Source organism: Galeopterus variegatus, unplaced genomic scaffold (genome assembly GCF_000696425.1).
Source record: "Galeopterus variegatus unplaced genomic scaffold, G_variegatus-3.0.2 Scaffold89, whole genome shotgun sequence".
In the NCBI taxonomy this organism is placed as follows: domain Eukaryota; kingdom Metazoa; phylum Chordata; class Mammalia; order Dermoptera; family Cynocephalidae; genus Galeopterus; species Galeopterus variegatus.
This window is the reverse complement of record NW_007726200.1, coordinates 1,112,246-1,130,702: the sequence shown is the minus strand read 5'-3', so window position 1 is coordinate 1,130,702 and position 18,457 is coordinate 1,112,246. Positions and strand designations below refer to the sequence as shown.

At 35.6% G+C, this 18,457-nt stretch overlaps 1 protein-coding gene across 1 annotated transcript in view; it reads right to left on the bottom strand.

Annotated features, from left to right (window-relative positions):
- Positions 1 to 18,457, bottom strand: part of CFTR (cystic fibrosis transmembrane conductance regulator (ATP-binding cassette sub-family C, member 7)) — a 189,001-nt gene that overhangs the window by 18,505 nt on the left and 152,039 nt on the right. The window contains exon 24 of the mRNA XM_008581074.1: positions 10,303 to 10,458. Within this exon, the coding sequence (XP_008579296.1) occupies positions 10,303 to 10,458 (156 nt within the window). The remainder of the gene's footprint in view (positions 1 to 10,302; positions 10,459 to 18,457) is intronic.

Here is an 18,457-nt window from a genome sequence, read left to right as displayed (position 1 = left end):
TTCCACCTTGAATTCTGAACTTTTAAGAAGAGAAATAAAAGGGGAAATAATGATCGAAAGATATTTAAACCACCTAAACAAGTAGCAATTAAATGACAGGAATTAAACAACACTTCTCAATAACTACTCTAAATGTGAATGGACTAAACTCCCCATTCAAAAGACACAGATTAACTGACTGGATTAAAAAGATAGACCCAAGTATATGCTGTCTTCAAGAGACTCACCTCACCTGTAAAGACACTCACAGACTAAAAGTGAAGGGATGGAAAAAGATATACCATGCAAAAGGAACCCCAAAACAAGCAAGAGTAACTATTCTTGTATGGGACAAAATAGACTTTAAACCAAAAAAACATTTAAAAAGACAAAAAAGGCCATTATATAATGATGAAGGGACCTCTTGAGCTAAAAGACATAACAATTATAAACATGTATGCACCCAATAATGGAGCACCCAAATATATCAAACAAACACTCTTAGACCTAAAGAAGGTAATAGGACCTAGTACTGAGAGGATCTGAACACCCCTCTCTCAGTATGGGACAGGACTTCCAGGCAACAAGTCAACAAAGAGACATAGGATCTAATCTACACACTACACCAACTGGACTTGGCAGATATATACAGAACATTTCACCCAACAGCTAAAGAATACACTTTCTTCTCGTCAGCTCATGGTACATTCTCCAGGATAGACCACATATTAGGTCTCGAATCTAGTCTCAGCAAATTTTTAAAAATTGAAATCATTCCAACAATCTTTTCAGACCACAGTGGACTAAAACTGGAGATAAACAATAAGAAAATTGCTGGAAGCTATACAAATACATGGAAAATAAATAATAGGTTCCTGAATAATAGGCTTCGACATATGGGTCCAAGAAAAAATTAAACAGGAAATCAAAAAATCACTAGAAGCTATGAAAATAAAGACACATCATACCAAAACTTATGGGATACTGCAAAAGCAGTACTAAGAGACAAATTTATTGCAGTAAATGCATATATCAAAAAAATGGAAAGACTCCAAATAAACAATCTAATGCTATGCCTCAAAGCACTTGAAAACCAACAACAATCCAAAGCTAAAGTTAGTAGATGGAAAGAAATCATTAAGATCAGAGCAGAACTAAATGAAATAGAGACCCCCCCCAAAAATAGAAAAGATCAACAAAACTAAAAGCCGATTTTTCAAGAAGATAAACAAAATAGACACACCATTAGCTAGATTTTTTTTTTCCTTTTTGTCTTTTTTCGTGTCTGGCAATGGATCGCAACCCTCAGTGTCGCGCCCATACCGGACCGGGACCGGCAACGGGATCGCAAACCTCGGTGCTGCGCCCGCACCTCGCTTAGCCAATGAGCGGGAACCGGTCTGTATGTGGGATCCGAACCCTCGGCGGGAGCGCCGCTGCACTCCCAAGCGGCGCACCATTAGCTAGATTTAAAAAAAAAAAAAGGAGAGAGAAGACCCAAATAACAAAAAACAGAAATGAAAAGAGACACATTACAACTGACACCTCTGAAATACAAAGTATCATTAGAGACTATTATAAACAACTGTATGACAACAAATTTGAAAATCGGTGGCCGATCCCGTGGCTCACTCGGGTGAGTGCGGCGCTGGGAGCGCAGTGGTGCTGGGCGCCGAGGCCACCAGTTCATATCCTATATAGAGATGGCTGGCGCACTCACTGGCTGAGCGCAGTGCGGGCGACACCAAGCCAAGGGAGCCAAGGGTTACGATCCCCTTACCGGTCACAAAAAAAAAAAAAAATTGGGAAGATATGGATAAGTTTCTAGAAACAAACAAATTACCAAGACTGAACCAAGAAGAGACAGAAAACCTGAACAGACCAATAACAAGCAAGGAGATTGAAGCAATCTTCCAACAAAAAAAAGTCCGGGTCCAGATGACTTTTCAGCTGAATTCTATTAAACTTTTAAAGAGGAGTTAATACCAATTCTCATGAAACTGTTCCAAACAATTGAAACAGACGCTTCTCTCCCAAACTCATTCTATGAGGCCAACATAATTCTGAGACCAAAACCAGATAAAGACACAACAAAAAAAGAAAATTGCAGGCTAATATCCTTGATGAACGTAGATGCTAAAATCCTTAACAAAATATTAGCAATTAGAATACAGCAACATGTTTAAAAAATTATACACTATGATCAAGTGGGATTCATCCCAGGGACGCAAGGATGGTTCAAGATACAAAAGCCAATATATGTGATACATCACATCAACAAGCTTAAGGACAATGACCATATGATTATCTCAATAGATGCTGAAAAAGCATATGACAAAATTCAACATTCCTTTATGATAAAGACTCTCAACAAATTAGGTGTAGAAGGAAAATATCTTAACACAATAAAAGCCATTTATGACAAGCCCACCACCAGTATTACTCCAAATGGGGAAAAACTGAAGGCCTTCCCCTTAAGAACAGGAACAAGACAAGGATGTCCACTCTCACAACTTCTATTCAACATAGTACTGGAGGTACTAGCTAGAGAAATCAGGCAAGAGAAAGAAATACAGGGAATCCAGATTGGAGAAGATGAAGTCAAACTTTCTCTATTTGTAGATAACATGATACTATATATAGAAAAATCTAAAGACTCTATCAAAAAACTCCTAGAGCTGGTTAATAACTTCAGTAATGTTGCAGGATAGAAAATAAATGCCTAAAAATCAGTAGCATTTATATACTCAAATAATGAATTAACAGAAAGAGAAATAAAGAAAGTAAGCCTCTTTACAATTGTCACCAAAAAAATTCGACACCTAGGGATCAATTTAACCAAAGAGGTGAAAGACCTCTACAATGAGAATTACTAACCACTTCTGAAAAAAATTAAAGAAGACACAAAAAGACGAAAAGATATTCCATGCTCTTGGATTGGAAGAATTAACATTGTGAAAATGTCTATACTACCCAAAGTGATCTATAGATTCAGTGCAATCCTCATCAAAATACCAATGACATTCTTCACAGAAATGGAAAAAACAATCTTACCTTTCATATGGAAAAAACAAAAGACCCCAAATAGCCAAAGCAATCTTGAGCAAAAAAACAAAGTCGGAGGCATAACTCTGCCAGACTTCAAACTATACTACAAAGCTGTTGTAACCAAAACAGCATGGTACTGGTATAAAAATAGACATTCAGACCAGTGGAGTAGAATAGAGTACCCAGAAATCACACCGCAGGCTTATAGCTATTTGATATTAGACACAGGCAACAAAAATCTACATTGGGGAAACGATTGCCTCTTCAACAAGTGGTGCTGGGAAAACTGGATATCCATATGTAGAAGAATGAAACTAGATATTCACCTCTCATCATACACTAAAATCAACTCAAAATGGATTAAAGACCTAGGTATAAGACCAGAAACAATAAAATTACTAAGGGAAAATATAGGTGAAATACTTCAGCAGTTAGGTCAGGGCACAGGCTTTATGAACATGAGTCTGAAAGCACAAGCAGCAAAATAAATAAATAAATAAATAAATAAATAAATAAATAAATAAATAAATAAATAAATAAATAAATAAATAAATAAATAAATAAATAAATAAATAAATAAATAAATAAATAAATAAATAAATAAATAAATAAATAAATAAATAAATAAATAAATAAATAAATAAATAAATAAATAAATAAATAAATAAATAAATAAATAAATAAATAAATAAATAAATAAATAAATAAATAAATAAATAAATAAATAAATAAATAAATAAATAAATAAATAAATAAATAAATAAATAAATAAATAAATAAATAAATAAATAAATAAATAAATAAATAAATAAATAAATAAATAAATAAATAAATAAATAAATAAATAAATAAATAAATAAATAAATAAATAAATAAATAAATAAATAAATAAATAAATAAATAAATAAACAAACAAACAAACAAACAAATGGGACCATATCAAACTAAAAAGTTCCTGCACAGCAAAAGAAATAATCAACAGAGTGAAAGACAAACTACAGAGTGGGAGAAAATTTTTGCCAACTATGCATCCAACATGAGACTAATATCCAGAATATACATAGAACTCAAGCAATTATACAGTAAAAAAAATAAATGACCCAATTAAAAAATGGGCAAAGGTGATGAATAGACATTTTTCAAAGGAAGACATACAAATGGCCAACAGATACATGAAAAAATGTTCAACATCACTAGTCATCAGGGAAATGCAAATTAAAACCACACTGAGATACCACCTCACTCCAGTTAGACTGGCTATGATCAAAAAGACGGTGAATAACAAATGCTAGCAAGGGTGTGGAGAGATGGGAACACTACTGCACTGCTGGTGGGAATGTAAATTAGTACAACCATTTTGGAAAACAATTTGAAGGTTTCTCAAACAACTACAGATAGATCTTCCATATGATCCAGCAATCCCTCTTCTGGGTATATAGCCAGAGAAATTGAAATCATCATGTCAAAGAGATACCTGCACTCCCATGTTTACTGCAGCTCTGTTTACAATAGCCAAGATATGGAAACAACCTAAATGTCCATTAATAGATGATTGGATAAGGAAACTGTGGTGTATATATACACTATGGAATACTTGTCTGCCATAAAAAAGAATGAAATACTCCCATTTGCAACAACACGGATGAACCTGGAGAAACTTGAGTGAAACAAGCAAAGCACAGAGGGATAAATACCTCATGTGCTCACTCATATGTGGGAGCTAAGAAAGAAGGCAGGAAAAAAGACCACAGTAGTCCCATGATCCACCAGAGGAAGGGAACGTTCCTAGGGAAACAAATTGGAGTTGAGGGGAGAGGGGGATGGGGAAGGAGGTTGGGGGATAATTGGAAGGGGACAAAGGGTACAAAAGTAATTTCTCTTAATGGGTATGTCCCCAGTATGAATCTGGCCCCCACATCATGGGCAGGAGGTGGGACAATCAGCTTTGTATCTCATGAATATTCATAATAAATATTTTAAAAATCCATTTACTTGCATTTACAAAAAAAAGATGAATAAAATATTTCCCAGTCAAAATTATTTAAGGTTTATGAAAAATTTAGAATATTTTATAATGCTAATACGTATGTCATATATTTGCATGTAAATGACTGCATGTAGGATATTCAAATTTTTATTCTCTGTAGCATTATGTAATGCTTCACAACCTTTTTATACAACACCTTTTTAGTAAACACTTTTTCACAGAGGGCATAAAGGAAAATACTTTCCTGGTCTGATCAAATTATCAAAAAATTCAAACTTTTTGGCTCAGAAATAGGAAACTTGTGTTGTACATATGTCCACTCCAGTTATTCCGCTCTTCTCCCTTGAATTCAGCACTCCATCCTCACTGACCTCCTCATTTTAGTCCAGACTCTTATCAGATCACAGGTGGAGATTTCCGTAGCCCACTTCCTGCTTCTCATTCCACACACCCGAAGTCTACCCTCCACATGTTGCCAGCAGCAGCACAATCCTTTACCACCCTTTCAGCAGCCCCTTCCTCACTCAAGAAGAGTCAACCATTCCTCACTGGAGCATGTTGGTACTTGTCAAGTCTTTCTTTCTCCTAATACTCCCTAACATGCAGCCTCCCTGACCCTTTGCCCCTCAACTTTATTCTAGTTCCCATCTTTACACTTGTTCATAATCTTCCTGCCTAGTATCTTGGAATACCCTCTTCACAACACCATGACCCCAAACCTAAAACCTACAAACTGCATGACCCTTTATGGCCCACCTTAATTATCATTGTCCTTGTGAAACTGTTCATACCCATTTGTTCATTCCTATAATATATATCTCCAATACAATACAAAGATGAAGGAGACATGATCCCCAATCCTCAAAGAACTGTAAAGAATAATAACCTCCACCACCACATGGTGTATTGTAATTACTATGTGCCAGTAAGGAGTCTAAGTACGTTACATGTATTAATTCACTCAATCCTCACAAAAATGCAGTGAAGTAAGTTACTACCATTATATATATTTTACAGACAAGGAGACTGAAACACAGAGAAATTAAATAATTTGCCTGAGATTACACAGATTAAAACCTAGATACTAGTTGAACTGTAATCCCCTGTAAAAAGAGATCCAGCATTTAGTGAGTAGGCACAAAACAGTGTATATTTAATTCCTATCATGCAAGTTACTGTGTTATGCCCTCTATAAGAGAGAGAAAAAGTAGTGAGAAAAAAAGTTATGTTTTCCTTAGCATTTCTATTACATTCTTTTTTGCTGGTCAGCTTCAATTGCTGAGGATTTTCTATTTAAGTCTTGCTTCCTTAACTAGACTGTCTGAAGATTGTTTACAGCACTAAGTGAAAACTAAACAAATATATAGGTAATTCTAATACAAGACATATCAGAAGTTCCATGAGTGATTTATAAACAAGGTTCTAGATCCCATTTGGGGCTGGAATGTGGAGAGGAGTTTCAGAGTTAGAGTAAAAAAATCCAAAATTCATAAAATCCAAATGCTTCTGTAAAAAGTTTGTGTGCAACATATAATGGAGGGATGCAAGGAAAAAGACAAGGAGAAAAGGCTGGCCAGTCAGCTCAACTGGTTAGAGTGCGGTGTTGTAACACCAAGGTCAAAGGTTCAAATTCCAATACCAGCCAGCCACACACACACAAAATAATAATAATAAAGTTTAAAGCAAAAAGCATATTTAAAAAAAAGACAAGGAGAAAAGCACAGCAGTGAGAGTAGGGAAAAAAAGAAGTATACATCAATGTAATGGAAGTAGCCACAACAGGTCTTGGGGGCCCAACTTCCTGTCATAATTACCCACAGTACTCCCTCACCAGCTCGTGCCTTAATCCATGACTATATTTAGTGACCTATATTTAACTTATCATTTTGGTTATATTTTTCTTTCTTTGATCTCTGACTTATGACAATGAGTGTAATTTTGGGCTTCTCATTAGAATCTCATAGGTTGGATTGGGACCTCACTGTGACAGATCAAGGACAAATGCTATCTATACCTTTTATATAACTACAATACCTATAGTACTTATATGGTTGATCTTTGAATAATGTGAGGGTTAGGGGCACCAACCTCAGTGCAGTCAAAAATCTACATAACTTTTCTTTCTTTTTTTTTTTGGCGGCTGTCCAGTATGGGGATGCAAACCCTTGACCTTGGTGTTATCAACACCACCCTCTCTCAAGTGAACAAAGTGGCCAACCCGTGTGTATATATTTGACTCCCCAAAAACTTAACTACCAATCGCCTACTGTTAGTCTTATTAATAACATAAAGTCAAACACATGTTTTGTATATTACATGTATTATATACTGTATTCTTACAATAAGCTAGAGAAAAGAAAATGTTATTAAGAAAATCATATGGGAGAGAAAATACATTTATAGTACTGTACTGTAGACTTATTGAAAAAAACTGCGTATAAGCAGAACTGTGTAGTTCAAACCTTCATAGTTTAGGGGTCAACTGTAATTTTAAGCATATAGGAGGAATTTAATAATTAATTATTAAATTGTTAATTATTATTAAACTGAGAACTACTATATCACCAATTTCATTGTTCAGATCTACAGATACATGTTTTGGCCCCATCAGATATCCCCCAGAGCAAAACATGCCTCAACTCAAAACATGGTGGGAATAGTGTGTGGGCATGAATTATTTGGGGATCATAAAGTCCCACTGCAAGAATAGGACTAATTATTGTCTCAAAATACCTTGCAGAATTTCAAACTTGTAACTGAAGTTTTAAAAACACATTTAAAATTTATTTTTTTGTTTTTTATGAATTAAGTCCTTAATTTGTTTAAAGGCTAATGAACAATCTTAAGTCTTGGTGTTCAAATTGCCTAAGCCGGGCCAACCCCGTGGTGCACTCGGGAGAGTGCGGCACTGGTAGCACAGTGACGCTCCCGCCGCGGGTTCGGATCCTATATAGGAATGGCCGGTGTGCTCACTGGCTGAGCGCGGTGCGGAGTACACTGGGCCAAGGGTTGTGATCCCCTTACTGGTCACGAAAAAGACAAAAAAAAAAAAAAAAAATTGCCTAAGCCAATGGGGCTCTGATTATAAGCCTCATGGTAAAGTAGAACAAATTAAGAAGCTCCACCTTGAAATGTACACAATAGCTTGTCTTCCAGCATTCTCCAAGATTGTTTAATAGAGACAAGAGGGAAGAACATGAAAAACTGCAAGGACTTGCCAAAACTAAAGGCATCTTGTGATTCCACAGCTGATGTCTTTGGACTGCTATGATAGAGAGGGGAAGTTTCTTATTTAAAGTTCCTGTTTCACATGTCTGAAAACAAGTGACCAATTGACTCAGAGATCCCTGATGTCTCAATGTCAGAGATATTTGGAACCATGCCCTTGCAAGTTCCAGGAGATGGAAAGAAGAAAAAGATGGAAAAACAAACAAAACTAGCTCTCCTTGAATTTTTAATTCCTTCTTTCTCCTTTTTTTCTTTTTAAAGATCAAACTCCAGGAAAGAAAAAATTACATAATTTGAACTTTCAAAGAAAAGTTAGAAAAATAAAAGGTTTAGACATAAAAATATATGAGAAGTTTGCCCTCCTTCTTTCTTGGGCATTATTCACATAATGTTCAATAATTGTTTCTGTAGAAGAAATAGTACATTCTGTCTACAGACATCTTTGTGATATTTAGAAACAGTCCCAGAAACCAGGGTCATAAACACATACATGAGAAGCACCTAAGTCAGCATCCTCATGCATTTTTTTAAGGAATCTCTGGAATATTTCTTGCTTAGTTTATATAAAGCTTGAAGCCATACAAGAGGGAAAATGGAATGAAGACAAATTTGGAAGATTCACTTCGGCAGAAAGGCAAAATAAAGAATTTTCATAACTCTGGTCCACTCAATTTTCCTCTAGATCTTGCATATTTAGGTTCCTAAATGAAGCACACAATAAAACAAAAACCTCTCTACCTCTCTATGGCAGATAAACTAAAGGATTCCAGTGAAGTCGAAATTATTTTTTAGAGCTTGGTTTATTCTAATTGGCAGATTTGTGTGAACAAAAACAACAAAAACAAAAAGCTTCATTTTTGTTAGTTAATAATGGGACCAGAAGACTTAGGTTAAACTGAGTAACACTTCTCTGACAACCAGATTCTGTTCCATGTTCTTCGACATTTTTATTTTGCCTAATGCTATCACCCAGGATACTTGTATTTCTAGTCTCCCTTTATCTTTACCCCATCTGACAATCTCTTTTTTATTTCTGAAGAAACAATACTGTTTTTAAAACTCCAAACAGGATTAAGCTTCTGGCAACATGGTGAAGTCTAAACAAATTAGAAGCATCAGTCTAGCAGTTACTATATTTAGTGCCTCATTAGTAGAAAGGAGCAAGTGTTCCACAAACGTAATTTGTCAAGAAATAGAAGCTTTTTTCTTGGGCTAGATTGTAGTCAGTCTACCTGGAGATGTTCCTGGCATTTTAATTTTGTGTTAAACATAGAGAAGTGTTAGAAAGAACCATGGTAGTGGAATGGATTCAGTGCCCATTAGTACAAAGGGAGGAAAGTGGTCATTAAAAGAGTGAATATACCCATGAAGACAAGAGCAAATACCAGTAGAAATACAGCAAATGCCTTTCAGATTTGGTCCTGGTAAAAATATTTCTTGGTTTCCATTCAGACCATTTAAATCTGGAACCATTGCTATTTCTCTCATATACAAGAAGTTCTCTTGCACAATAACACAAAGAGAATGACACTAAGCCAGTGAGGCTAAAGATCCTTTGTGACCCAAACCAAAGAGTGACATTTAAAAAAAAAAAAAAAGGTACAGATTAATCTGATATGGTTCATCCAATCCAAAGAACAAATAACAATCATTACATTTTCTATTTTCAATTCCACTACCTCATGACTTCAAGTGTTTGTTATTTCAGGAGCATCTTTTATGTCTTACAAAGCATTTCTCAACCTGCTGTGATTGCTAACTTGGAGCTCAGACCAATGAAGCAGGGTGGGGGGAAAAGTTGGTGAAAACAAAAACCCCAATCTCCTGCTGCAGATTGTGTCTTCTGGAAAACTCTATCGAAACTATGAGCATTTTCATTACTGTGCATCACAGAGAATTAGAAACTTTGTATAAACATTTTTTTTCTCCCTATTAAAAAACTGGATTGCACTATTGCAATGTATAACAAATTTATTCTGCAGCATAATGTGAATTTCTTGAGTACAAAAGCAAAAATATAATTTAGTTGCTTTTTTTCCTGGCTAAGTCTTTTTGCTCACCTGTGGTATCACTCCAAAGGCTTTTCTCCACTGTTGGAAAGTTATTGAATCCCAAGACACACCATCGATCTGTATTTCACCTTCAGTGTTCAGCAATCTCAAAAAAGCTGATAACAAAGTACTCTTCCCCGATCCAGTTCGTCCCAAGAGGCCCACCTATAAGGTAAAAGTGATGGAATTACTCCTATGACATACAGATACCATAACATAAATGTAATTCAGCATTGTACTTCAATAGAAACCATTAGAATTGTTTTTTCATCACCAGAGGAAGATTTTTAGTTATTTATTCAAACCTTTTTGCACACTCCTAATTCTGACCAATATTGACATGGGGAAGAGCAGCTCTAGAACAGAATACAGAAACTGGCCATAAGGAATTGGACCCCTGAAGATGGCTTCATTTATCACTGACCTTTACTAATGACAAAAATTTCCATTTTGCACTAAGCAAAAGCATTGAGATACCACTTCACTCCAGTTAGACTTGTTATAATCAAAAAGATGGTGAATAATAAATGCTAGCGAGGGTGTGGAGAGAAGGGAACACTCCTACACTGTTGGTGGGACTGTAATTTAGTACAACCACTATGGAAAACAGTATGGAGGTTTCTTAAACAACTACTGATTAGGTCTTCCATATGATCCAGCAATCCCACTTCTGGGCATATACCCAGTGGAATGGAAATCATCATGTCGAAGGGATACCTGCACATCCATGTTCATCGCAGCTCTGTTTACAATAGCCAAGATATGGAACCAACCTAAATGTCCATCAATGGATGATTGGATAAGGAAACTGTGGTATATATACACCATGGAATACTCCTCTGCCATAAAAAAGAATGAAGTTCTCCCATTTGCAGCAACGTGGATGAGCTTGGAGAAACTTATGGTGAGTGAAATAAGCAAAGTACAGAGGGATAAATACCACTTGTACTCACTCATAAGTGGGAGCTAAGAGAGAAAGAAGGAAGTAAAGAAAGACCACAATGGCGTGTTGGACTTGCAGAGGGATACAAAGTGGAGTGGGGGAAAGGGAGAGGGGGAGTGAGGTTGGGGATAATCGAGTGGGTGACATGAGGTACAATTGCAATTTGTGGTAATGGGCATGCTGCCAGTATGGATCTGGCCTTCACATCTAGGGCACAAGGGAGGACAATCAGCTTTGTATTCATGAATATTCAAAACCAATAAAAAAATTTCCAATTCACTGTAAATCAGCAATTTAAAAAATATACCAGAACCAGTGCATGGACTATAATAAATGTTTTAGAGTATATAAAAAGCCATAACAATAATAACTTATTGAACTCTTATTGGGAACCTGGTAATAAACTAGGCCTTTGGGATAAGTTGGTAAACAATAATGACATGATTCTCTTCTTATACATTGAAGAGCTCTACTGTGGGACTTTAACAAATGTGGGTTCTCCTGAGACAACTGAGACTACTAGATCCACAACATGTTATGCACAATACCCTGTTGAGTTTCTTCATAGTACTAATCATAATTGGTATTTATTTGATTTATTTTTCTTAATTATTGCTTGTGTTCACCCAAGAATATAAGTTCAACAAGGGCTGGGTAGTCTATCATGTTTTCCATTGAATTCTCTATACCTAAGTTAGTGGTTGGCTTACACAAAGTGCTCAATAAACACTTGTTTGGACTGACTGAGGGATAGTTAGATGGAAGGATGGGTGAGGGATAGTCAGGATAGTCAGACGGGTGGATGAGCAGATGAATGAACATATGTATTTAGTTGACCTAACAAATACATAAATTTAGTCAATTTTCATCAATTACCAGATCAATTCAATTTTAAAATCTTGTGGGATTTCATATGCACAATTCCATTTCTGAATTAGCCCATGTTGCACAAACACATTCACCATATGTCATGATTTTTCAAACACAACAGTAAAGCTTTGTTTAAGAAACCTGAATATGCCCAGCACAGGTGAGGTATGGGGGTAGAGAAGAAAGGGAAGTTCAATAGGTGGGCATAATTTGCTGTAAGGTCACGTCAAGAATTTTTAGGGAAAAGTGCCTTTAGGTCTAAATCCCTATATCATCAGTTTAATGAATAGGATAAATGATCACATTCCCTTTCCTTCAGAAGCAAATACTGAAATTTTTAGAGAAACCAGTTTTTATGTTGGGATAAGACTGGATTGAGAGGCAATTTGTATATCTTTTGTTTAGCTTTAAAGTTTTTGGCTATTGCTCTGCTTTCCTTACATCACTGAACTTCTGGTAAAGCAGTACATCTGACACGTTTTTCAACAGCAAGGAATCTCATTGGTTTGTATCTAACAAAGTCTTCTTGTTTATATAATTGACACATAATAATTCTTTTCCGGGATTTGTTTTTCCAGGCTTCTCAATGATTTGTTGAGTAAAGCTAGAATAATTCCCACAAATAAGCTTTTAAGAAATATCTTAATTCCAAGTCAGTATTTTGTACCTCCTCTTTGAGGATTTTGGATCAAGATAAGTCAGAATATCATGTGGAGAGTTAAACAGTGTTTAGTTTGGTTGTAGTTATAATTGCATTATACCATGAATAGAACAGTCTCAGGACATTCCTTTCAGAGTGTCCTACTCACCATTTTAATATTTCAACAGATGAAAACTCATTGTAATCACTTTTCATTTCCTGTGGTCTCCAGAAATCAAGATGTCAAGTCAAGTGAAATTTAGATCCACAAGATGATTATAACTGAAGCTTTTATATGTTCACATATCTCTGTTTACTATTAATAAAACATAGTCTTGAGAATATGCTTTTCATAAGCCCAGTGTAAGTTACTGAATAATTCAGCTACTTCACAGCAATTTTTACAGGACAGAAAATGGAAATGTGTTTAACAAATGTAAGAGCTTGTGCTGATGTGATCTGAACCCTAATATTCTTATGAATTATTTCTGGCACTTCAGTATTTTGAAGGGACTAAAAATGGAGAAAGTAGCTAAGTTTACCCAAAAGAATAGGTCTTGAAGTACTATTAAATATCTATTTATTCAGAGGACTGTCTAGTAATGTGATATACTCATATACAGTATACCATCTGAGAAATTTTAATTAAGTTCAGGTTTATCATAAAATTAAAATTTCAGCCTGCATTTTGAGAGGAAAAAGAAATAGACAGAAAAAGGAACAGATATTCTAGTTGGGGGAAGGTGATCTGGCTATTAAAATTTAGACAAAAAATCAAAAACTTTTAAGAAAAAGCTATTTGATATTGAGAAGAAAAATAGATATTTAAAGTAAGAGTTGTGAAATAGTTGCAAATGTATACTGCAATTTCTAGGGCAACCACTAAAATAAGTTCAAAAAGTAGAATTGCTATGCCAAGAAAGGAGATATAATGGAATAATATAAAATGCTCAGTTAAAACCACAGTGAGAAGAAAAAGAGTAGAAAATAAAAATAGGAGCAAAGAACAAGGGACACAAACAGAAAACAGTAACGAATATGCTAGATATTAATCTAAGTATATCAATAATCACTTAAAACATCAATAGTCTAAATACCTCAATTAAAAGACAGAGATTGTCAGAGCGGATCAAAAACAAGACTCAACCATATGTTGTCTACAAAAAATCCACTTTAAATTTAAAGTCATATATAGATTAAAAGTAAAGGGATGGAGAAATTTATACCATATTAACACTGGTCAAAAGAAAACTGGAGTAGCTATATTACTTTCAGATAGAACAGACTACAAAGCAAGGATATCAAGAATAAAAGGGCATTATGCTAGGATAAAAGGATTAATTCTCCAAAAGACATACCAATCCTTAATGAATATGTGCCTGAGAAAAAAGCATCAGAACATATGAGGCAAAAAACTGATAGAACTGTATGAAGAAATAGAAAACTCCACTATTATAGTTGGAGACTTCAACACCTTCTATTAAAGATGAACAGATCCAGAAGAGAGAAAATTAGTAAGGACATAGTAAACTCAACAGGACCAAAAATCAACTGGATATAATTGACATCCATAGACTACTTCAGCCAACAAAGTCAAAGTACACATTTTTCTCAAGCTCACATTGAATATTCACCAAGACAAACCATATTCTGGGCCATAAAACACAACTTAATAAATTTAAAAGAACAGAGTTATACAATGTATACTTTCAGACCACAATAGAATTAAACTAGAAATCAATAACAGAAAGACAGATGGAAAATCCAAAAATACTTGGCAAATAAACAACACACTTTAAAATAACACATAGGTCAAAAAGAATTTTAAAATATTTTGAACTAAATAAACATGAAAATACGATTTATCAAAATTTGTGAGATGCAGCAAAAGCAGTGCTTAGAGGAAAATTTATATTATTGAATGCATACATTAGAAACGATGTAAAATCAATCATATAAGCTTCCATCTTTAAAAAGTAGGTAAAAAAGAACAAATTAAATCAAAAGTAAGCAGAAAAAGAGAAATAATATAAATTAGAGAAGAAATCAATGAAATTGAAAACAGGAAGTCAATAAAGAAAATCAACAAAACCAAAAGCTGGTTTCATTGAAGAGATCAATAAAATAGATTTCTCTAGCCTAGCTAACACAATCTACCAAATCTCACAGAAGGAAAAATAGACAATCTGAATATGTCTACATCTGTAAAGGAAATTGAATCAATAATTAATGAACTTTCAAAACAGAAAGAACCAGGCCCAGATGGGTTCACTGGTGAATTACACAAGATATTTAAAGTAGCAATCTCTTCCAAAAGATAAATGCAGAGGAAATACTTCCTAAATCATTCTATGAGGTTAACATTACCTTAATACCATAATAATCAGACAAAGATGTCACAAAACTACAAACCAGTATTTCTCATGAACATAGATGCAAAATTCCTCAACAAAATATTAGAAAATTGAATCCAACAATGTATAAAAATAAATATACACCTCTACTAAGTAGTATTTATCCCAGGTATGCAAGATTGATTTAGGCTTTGAAAATCAATTAATGTAATCCATCACATCAACATGCTAAAAAAGAAAAATGAAATGATCATATTAATAGATGCAGAAAAGCATTTGAGAAAATCCAACACCCATCCCTGATGAACTAGGAAAATCCCTCTCAGCAAAATAAGAATAGAAGGGAACTTCCTCAACTTCATAAAGAACTTCTACAGAAAATTGACTGCTAAAACCATACTTAATGGTGAGAAATTAAAATCTTTCCCACTAAGATCAGGAACAAGGCAAAGAAGTCCCCTGTCACCACTGCTTTCAGCATCATACTGAACATCCTAGCTAAAGTAATAAGACAAGAAGATAAAAAGTGTACAGATTAGCAAGGAAGAAATAAAACTGTCTATTCCTCCTCAGTGCAGAGGCAAATGCCTCCATATTGCATTTGATCTATCCCTTCACACCAGTGTTCTTGTTTTCTCCTTTTCACAGCTACCATTGGTGTTCTACATAGCTTCTGTCTTCAGTACTCACCCATTCTTTAACCCTTTGTAGTTGGTCTTTTACCATCACTCCCCTACACCTAATTAATCTCTTAAACAGGGGCTCTCACACTTGGGCAGGCATGCATCAGCACCATCTGGAAATTATGCTAAAACTCAGACTGCCATCCCTACCCACAGAGTTTTTGGTTCTTTGGTGAGGCCCAATAAAATGCATTTCTCATAAGTTCTCAAGTGATGCAGAGGATGCTGGTCCAGGGACCACACTTTGAGAAGCACTGCTCTTGAAGACAACCAAAGACCACTACAAACAATAAATAAATAAACTGTTCTCCCTATACTACACACAACCCTTCTAATGCCAAATAAGACACTGCGTTTTTGACACTAGCAATTCGGATGCTAACTGCCAGAGCTAGAGCAGACTCCACAGGATAAGGGCTCATTCCCACTGCCTCCTAGTTTTCAAATGCCAATGGCACGTCCAGGTTGTCACCTGTGCTTCTGACTGACTATCTATAAATTGCACATTCCCACAAACCCCACCTCAGGTTGATCATTTGCTAGAATGGCTCACAGAACTCAGGAACAGTTTACTCCCTAGGTTACTAGTTTATTATAAATAGATACAACTCGGTAACAGCCAGATGGGAGAGATGCTCAGAGAAAGGTACATGGGAAGGGGTGCAGAGCTTCTTTACTCTCTCAGCATACCACTTTCCAAGCACCTTAATATGTTCATTCATCCCAGAAGCTCTACAAACCACTTTAGTTAGGGTTTACATGAGGGCTTCATTACATAGATGTGAACAACTAACTCACTGGCCACTGCTGATAGAACTCAATTTCCAGCCCCTCTCCCATCCCTGGAGGTCAAGGGGTGGAGCTGAAAGTTCCAACCCTAACCCTCTTATTACCTGGTTGTTTTCCCTGTTCTTTGGGGATTTCCAAAAGCCACCTTACTAACATGCACTTAGGTGTGGTTGAAAGGGGCTTGTTATAAATAACAAAGAATACTTCTTTCACTTTTATTGCTCGTGAAGCTATTTCATGAACTGGAGACAAAAAATGAATAGTATAACAAAACATGCTCCTATAGCTCTTATCACTTAGGAAATTCCTAGGGTTTTAGGAGCTCTGTGCTAGGAACCAGGATGAAGATCAACTGTATATTTATTATATCACAATACCTCAACCATTTAGTAGCAAAATGTATTAGGATCCAAGTCTTCAACTTTATTGCTTCGGCTTTAAGGATCCACAATCTCTATCACCTTGCTCCAATCTTGTCTCCCATTACCTCCTTTAGGCATCCTGAACCAGCCACTGTTTTCTACACATGCCTCATGCCTCATGTTATTTCCTCTGCCTGGAGCACCCTCGCTCACTCACCTTTACCTGTTCATATACAGAGTTCCAGTCTCAAAGTCCTATGCTAAATGCCACTTCCTGTATAAATCCTTCCAGAATAGCCCAACTCTCTGCCAATCGATTCTGTTTCTTTCTCTGAATTGCCATAGAATTTTACCTGTACATCCCTTATTCAAGGGCATATCAAGGTTTTTGGAGCCTGAAGTTTATAAATTTGGAGAGAGGGCTCTTTTCAAAAATAAAGATTACAAAATTATAAATACAAAATTAGGTATAGAGCCTTGGAAATGTCTCAGGCAAATAAAGATCTTTAAAACAAGCTTTGTTAGCTTTGCAGTAAGTCTGCCTCAGGTCTCATTGGCTCACATTTCTCCTCTTAGATTGCCATCTCCTGGGACAAAAACTTTCTCTCTCTCTTTCACACACTCTCTGTCTGTCTGTCTCTCCCTCTTTCTCTCCAGTTCTGCTCCTCTACCTTCTTCTTTTAAGAGAACCAATAGCATCTGGTGAAAAAGGACTTTGAAGTCAGGCAGATTGGGGTTTAAAATCCCTACTTCCTCACTCACTCAACTGAACCTGAATTCCTACATTGTGAAAAATAAGGGTAGGAATAGCTACCTTTGGGGTTAAAATGATATCAAATATGACAGCAAATAAAGGTCTTTGAACAGGGCTTAGTAAATTATAAGCTCTTAATAAACATTAGGTTCCATCTTCGGATGTGTTAAACAAAAATTATAGGAGGCCATTGTTTTGAACTAAACTCTTGCAGGAGGCCCCAACAGACAAGACTAATTGTCCAAATGGAGTCACCCACGCTCACCAAACCAAAACTGAGTTATTCTCTGGCCTTCCAAGAAATCAGGAGAGAGAGAGAGATAACAACCTAATTCCCCAAACAGGTCAGTTTCAAACTTAGCAAGTTCCCTCTGTTTAATCTTTAAGCGGAAGTAAGCTGATATTAACCAATCAATTATTTTTCTATTGTTCTGTTTCCCTGTCCCCACATTATAAGGAAAGTAACTTTGAAAGGACCAACCCACTTTTTGTTCTTTGTTTCTGCTTTCTTCAGCCCTTTTTCTGTCTTACAAAGCTAACCTCCTCTGCTTGACTCATTGGAACACTTATTCTATTTTATGGAATGAAGTGTTGCCCGGTTCTAGAACTGCGAATAAAGCCAATTGAGATCTTTATACTAAAATTGTTGTAATTCTGTCTTTTGACAGATGGCACGATCCATAGCCTCAGCTGAGTAATTTTCAGTTCCCCCAAAGTACCTAGAGAGTGCCTTCCAATGGATAGTTACTGAACACACACGGCCTGTTTT